This window comes from Helobdella robusta (assembly GCF_000326865.2).
Source record: "Helobdella robusta unplaced genomic scaffold HELROscaffold_15, whole genome shotgun sequence".
NCBI classification, from domain to species: domain Eukaryota; kingdom Metazoa; phylum Annelida; class Clitellata; order Rhynchobdellida; family Glossiphoniidae; genus Helobdella; species Helobdella robusta.
In genome coordinates, this window is record NW_008703839.1 from 1,437,833 (window position 1) to 1,445,046 (window position 7,214).

A 7,214-nucleotide genomic window follows, 5' to 3' on the forward strand; every position below is an offset into this window, starting at 1 on the left:
GTACATTTAAAAAAAAATTTGAATTTTCGTTTTGTTTGTTTTGTTTGTAGCTGCACGTACGGCAGACGAGTTCATCTGACGCGCGTGTAATGGACCCGTTCACGTGTCTCAGTTCGTTTGTTTATGTATTATGCATGAAAAATTAAAAATAGCATTATAATGAAGATTAATGTAGGCTTTAAAATGGATGATGACAATTTTTTGAAAGTGTTACGTATAACTTGTAATGCTTCCATTTTAAAATTTGAGGCATCTTCCTGCAGTACCTACCTCGATGCATCGATGTATTTTAATGTAATCATCTTTTTTAACTTTCCCACCAATATGGAGTCATAATTTTTCTAATACGTTCTGCTTGCCACAAAACAAATACATGCGTGTGTGTCTTAAACGCAAGGTCTTCAAAAAATTATCTGCGAAATACATATCCAAAATATTTTAATGATTTGATGCTTTATATTTAATTTGCGTTGTGGTAAATAATTCGATCGGGATTGAATCAAAAATCTAAAAAACGGCATAACACGCTACTGAGCAGTCATCAACTTTACAGGGTTTCCCGAACATTTCCATTACTCTTTAAATACCATATTTTCATTTCTATCTTGAAATGTTACTGCAGCATCAGCGTTATCTTCGTTGACATCATTGAATTCCCGGCAACCAACCGCATAAAGCAAACATCGCATGGTGACACGCCAGCGCATTGCACAACCAGTTGACTAAAATAATACACACACGGGACGACCGCGCTGCATATCTCTCGGTCGTCATCTGCTCACGCCATCTTCATCCTTTTTAAACAAAAATATTCAAAATACAATTATAGCCACCTTCTTGAACTTATTTTATTTCGGTTTTTACTTTATCGTCTTTTTATTTAAAACAAAGTTCAATAAATTTACCGAAGCGTTAAGAAATATTTCCTTATTAAAAGATTTAAGCTAATGGCTAACTAAGATGTATCATTCCAAGAGCATATGGTTGTATCAGTAAATTTATGTTATTTTGTTATAAATGTCATGTTCCGCGTTAGTAAACTCCCTGCTTAATTTTTCGATTTTTCTAACAGTAGATCGCAAATCATTACAAAGTTTCTTGAGTTCAATACAAAAATTTTTATTTATTTTAAGCATGCTTTTTTCGGTATTCCTACACCATCTTCGGTGATGATATTTTGTGTATGTGGCCAAACTATGTATATCCTGTGTCTCTACACACACACACACAACACAACACACACACTCCCACACACACCAAACACACATACACACACAATACAACACGCACACTCCCACACACACACATACACACACACACACACACACACATATATATATAGTTATTAAGAGATATCGCCGCATTTTCCACTGAGTTTTTCAACTTTTCGAACAATTATTTTATCGATATTATTCAGTTTATTTAAATTAATAATAAAATATCTAATTATTTTAGACTGCATTTTCCATATATTCCTTTACATTAAAGCATTTTTCGGTAACCTTTACCATCATCAGCGTAAAATAGTTTTGTGGTATTGTTGTATGTAGTTAACCAGGTATTTATAGTATTTTTAAAAAAATCAAAAAAGGTCCTATAGACTCGAGAATGAATTGGAAAACCCTATATTATTCTAACATTAATAAAATAAATAATGACGAAAAGAATTTGGTTCGAAATATTGAGAAATGTAATAAAAAACTATCCAACGCTAGAAATTTGGTAGATTTCATAAATTACTGCATATGATGTGATTTACCAGCATATATATATATATATATATATATATATATATATATATATATATATATATATATATATATATTATTGGTAAACCATTACCCGCCATAGGCCAGACGTACGTTTCGTCTCTCGCGAGACTCGTCAGTAGCCTGCCGAATAAGGTTTAAGATAACACAACTCAATTATTGTAACCAAGAAACTCAAATTGAGGTGTTGCGACCAATAGGTAAGAACAACATCTCGTTGTTACAAGGTTTAAGAACCCATTCAGTCGCAGGAGGTATTATTGGTAAACCATTACCTGCCATAGGCCAGACGTACGTTTCGTCTCTCACGAGACTCGTCAGCAGTATATATATATATATATATATATATATATATATATATATATATATATACATATATATGGTTATCGCGGCTATTGTATTGTTTGTTTTCGCTCTGCTAGAGATTCTCGATTTTCGGAGTTTTAGTGTTGATTTTGTTTCTGAAAATTGGACATATTATTGCAATTAAATTCTAGATACTGTTTTAATTTAATTCAATATTTAAAGTTGCGTATTTTTGGCATTTGAATCGAATTTTCATAGAGTTTATTTAGTCACGTGTTAATTGCAGTGTACAGTTTTGTTCCACCTGTTATTATAAATACACGTCAAAATCCAGGTAAGAAAGACGGTGTACTTACGTTGAAACAGCTTCAATGTTTTCAGTGTGAGTGCACGGCTAATGTTGATTCAATGTCTGACGAGGTTTATTCAGTTGTACGTTTAAACGGTAACATTAAATGGTTCTGTGATAAATGTGTAAAAAACGTTTGTGACATGAAACTGTTATCTAAATCTATTGATGACATAAAAGTTACGTTCAATGAAAAGTTAGACAAACTCAACGATGTTAATGCTTCAATTAAGACTAAATTGGAAGAAACTGATTTGGGGCTGTTGAATAAATCGATTGATGAAATCAGTAAATCTCTTGATGAAAAAGTTAATGCCATCAGTGCCAACCACGTCGCTATAAAATCGCAGCTGGACTCGATTGAGTGCACATCGGGAAAAAAGTTAAATCAAGAGATAAGTGGCCTCAAGTCTGAAATGATGAGATCTTTTGCTAGTGTGGTCAGCACTGAAGTGAAACAGAGTGCTAAGATCATCAATGAAGATCTTAAAAATGTTCGAAAAACACTAAATGATGTTGCCGATGCTAAAGAAAGAGAGGCTAATGCGATGCTGTTCAGGCTGGGAGAAGGCCTTGATGACAAGGATCGGGTCATAAAAATGATTGCAAAATTGACTGATGACACTGTCAACGGAAAAAATATACTAAAAGTTTTTAGATTGGGTAAGAGAGGTGAAGGAGTTGTCAGGCCAATCCTAACAGAAACCGAACTTAAAGGCATCACAATGAATTCTCCTTCAAAAACAAGTTCACAAGATATTTTTCCGACGCATATTTTTAAGAAATATATACACTTGTTTATCTGCTTTCTTACAAGTTTTTTCAATCTCTGCCTGAGGTTGGGTAAATTTCCTGCTAGGTTCAAACATGCTATGGTTGTCCCGATTTTAAAAAAAGCCAATGGTGATGTCAACGATGTTGCAAGCTACAGGCCGATATCCAACCTTCTGTTTATCTCAAAGATCATGGAGCGCGTTGTTCTCAAGTTTTTGTTGAATCATCTAACAGAAAACAATTTAATGCCTCTCAATCAATCAGGATATAGGAAGTTTCATTCAACCGAAACTGCATTATTGAATGTCCTATCAAGTTTATTCGCCGCTGCAGATGCTCAGAGAATATCATTACTATCGTTTTTGGATATGTCGGCAGCGTTTGACTGCGTCAACCATGATGTTTTTCTGGCAAAACTGCGTCAAAATTACGGAGTAACGAATAATGTATATAGATGGTTTGAATCATACTTATCAAATCGGACACAACAGGTTTTATTTAATGACTCAGTGTCAGAGGTTTCCATCATAACGTCAGGGGTACCTCAAGGCTCAGTTTTGGGACCCGTTCTTTTTCTTCTGTACACGTCGGAAATTACCAAAATAATCAGCTCCTACGGATATGTCTGCCATGCATTTGCAGATGATATTCAGGTGTTGGTTACTAGTTCTCCTTGTTTGTTCAAAACTGAAGTTGAGAGATTTATCGGATGTTTATCAGAGGTAGGACGTTGGATGTCATCAAACTCGTTAAAACTAAACGAATGCAAAACTCAATTACTTCCGGTTGGAACGTGGCAGCAATTGCTGAAAATTGATTTTAGTTCTGTTAAAATAGGAGATGTTGATATACCATTAGCTGATACTGCTTCCAACCTGGGTGTTTTGCTTGACAACAAGTTATCAATGAAAAATCACATCAAAAAGATCTGTACATCAAGTCTTATCCACCTTAGAAGCATGTATAAAATTCGACATTCGTTGGATAAACCTACTTTGGAAACGTTGGTCTACGCCTTCACATCTCGTTTGGACTACTGCAACAGTTTGTTCTACAAATTGCCGGAATCATCAGTTGCCGTCCTTCAGTCGGTGCAGAACAGAGCTGCAAAACTTGTTGCTGGTGGTTTGAAGTATGATCACGTGACACCGATTTTGAATGAACTACACTGGTTGACAATTAACAAAAGGATAGTCTTTAAAATTGCAGTTCTCATGTTCAAGTCTATAAATGACATGTCACCTGAATACATGAAAAATAAATTTACCAGAAAACAAACGGCATCATCTTCCTATCTCAGGTCGGATGATTTGAATCTGCTAAGGGTGCCAGTCACGCGTTTGCAAATTGGTTCTAGGGACATTGCCGTGGCTGGTCCCTCTGTTTGGAATAACCTTCCACCTATGTTAAGAAGATCGGGAACTATATATATATATATATATATATATATATATATATATATATATATATATATATATATATATATATACTGTGCCTCTACTCTACTTTGTTGATTCCTTGTTTGTTTAAAGTGAATACATAGTTTTACAAACTTCAACATCGTAAAATATAACACTTTTATGTGTTTTCATTATCGATAAATAAAACATTTTTACGTGCTTTCATTATCATTATCTATCCATCCATCCATTCATCTATCCATCCATATATCCATCTATCCATCCATCCATCTATCCATCTATTTATACATCCATTTATCCATCTATCTATTTATCAATATTTCTTTGTTATACCAACGCAAATTTCATAACTTTTTGTATCGTCAATAAATATTGATGTTATTACGAAAATTCACCCATGAATAATTTATTACAAAACTTCAGCGCACATGTAACTTGATCATTTTTTCAGCTCCCTTAAGCACGCTGATCATAAACAGTGTTGATGATGAAGCCATCATCTCATCCTTGCCACCATTTTCAAAATCATCATCGCCATCGTTCCAAGAGCACCATCAAACAATGAAGCTGGATCATCACTATCAACACTACAAAGATGAGGATATCGGTGCATTTGAAAGCAAGAACGAAGCCGACAGTATGAATGGATATTACTACGATGATGACGGTGTGGACGACGCTGGCAGAAGCAGCAACTCCTTTCATAATTACAGCAAAAATAAATTCACGAACGTCACCCATTCGAATAGAATTTCAACCTTAACGCAACGACAAGTCGCACAAACATTTTCACCACCGCGCCCACAATCATTAACCGTTCATTCGACTTCTCCTCCCAACCACTACGACAGCCATCCTAGCCTTGTTGGAGTCATGGAATCGCTGGAGTCTCTAGAACAAGAGATTCAAAGACTTTACGTTGAGAAAAATGGAAAAGAAGAAAGTGGCAGTCATTACATTGTTGAAGACGTCGATTCCATATCACTCAACAAAACTGGCAACAATTATTTCAGCGCTGAACACGTTCACAGAAATCTCAATAACAAAATTAATTCTAACTACACACAATCTAAATATAATTCTTTAGTTGGCACGCCTGCATCTCATATCGGTCGCAATGTAACTTACGTGGCTGGGAGAGCCAGCAGATTAAGTTGCATCGCCAGTGGCTTTTATCCACCTGTGACTCTCAGCGTTCTCGTTGCTCAGATAAACATCAGCAACAACATGATGTTTCATCAGAGGATGTGGCTTGGTGAAGGTCCGTATTCAGGATTATAAGAATTGCGCGTGTCATAATATTTTAATGATTAACAAAACAAAAGTTTAATTTTTAAACAAATATTAACTCAATAAAAATCTTTGCAAATATTAGCTCAGATAGCATTAAAAATATATTTACAAAGGTGTAAAAGGTTTCAGACCGATCCATTTTGAGAGTATTAGATGGATGGACACTTTCAAACCCACAGCAGACAACGATGGAAGTGAGGTAGCGTGCGTGGCCACACTATCAACGAGCAGTGCGTCGACTTCTAACAACTACACTTTTCTTCATCTTCTTGTCAACTGTTTGTTCTTTCGTTTTATTTATTAATTTATTAATTACAATAAATGACTAAATAACATTTTTTGCTTATTGTGTTATTATCATACAAAAAAATTACTGTTCTAAAAAACGTAGAAAAAATTTTTCACACAAATGTTTACATTCATTTTTGTTTTGTTATTTTTTTTAGGAACAACTAATATCCATAAAAACACTTACAAAAAAGCATGCACCATGCCTCAGATGCACCGATAGTCAGTTGCAGTGCCCTCCATGCCCAGCTGAACCAAGCGGAAGCAGTGCTCACCTGTTCAATCAGAGCGCAGCCAGGTGTCGTGTCCATACTCTGGCACTATCCGAACAACCAACAGGGCAACGCAACACGTCACCAGCAACACCATCAACAACAGAAGTATCTTGGTGCCGATGAAAACAGCATGCAAAACAGAGTGGTTAGCATTTGTCTTTACTCGTGCTTGTCTATCATGTTCTAGTTTTCCATGTAACCGCTCATGCATCTGTTTTTTAGCGTGTGATTATCACAGAGGTGAGTCTTTTTTTGCCTCCTGTCGACAAATACACACGCGTGCCTTCCTCTATACTTGATGTTTAAAGAGATTTTTTAAAATTTAATAATGATAGAATGATGATATTAACATGTTGTAATAATGAGGACAGAGCGATGGTGTAAGATTAAATTTCAAAATAAGCACGCTCGGCCGACAATTTATAATTTACGATGTTAACGGTCACCATCCTTTATCGTGAGAACGGCATTGTAACAAAATTATTTATTGAAAATGTGGTGAAAATGACAGTAACATAATGGCGAAAATAAATTTTGTAAATTTTAAATGTAAAATTTGTAAAGAATAATCCTGATCATAATTAATGTTTTAAAATACAAATAACTGAAAAATGATCACAATAAAAATGATAATTGCAAAAACGAGTTGCTAATTTTGTAACGCTGACGATCAACTGCGTTCACGTTTTTACGTGAATTTACTGTCCCTTATTTACGTGACCTAATCAGAAGCGGAGTA

The 7,214-nt window shown here is 35.1% G+C and overlaps 1 protein-coding gene across 1 annotated transcript; it reads left to right on the forward strand.

Moving 5' to 3' along the window:
- Positions 1 to 1,654: 1,654 nt before the first annotated feature.
- On the forward strand, positions 1,655 to 6,662 carry HELRODRAFT_169264 (hypothetical protein; the record flags this gene model as incomplete). The annotated part of the gene is made up of 6 exons (XM_009015104.1): positions 1,655 to 1,690; positions 1,852 to 2,023; positions 2,410 to 3,171; positions 5,071 to 5,880; positions 6,026 to 6,190; positions 6,412 to 6,662. The coding sequence occupies 6 exons, from the start codon at positions 1,655 to 1,657 to the stop codon at positions 6,660 to 6,662; spliced, it is 2,196 nt and encodes a 731-aa protein (XP_009013352.1).
- Between the last annotated feature and the right edge of the window lie 552 nt (positions 6,663 to 7,214).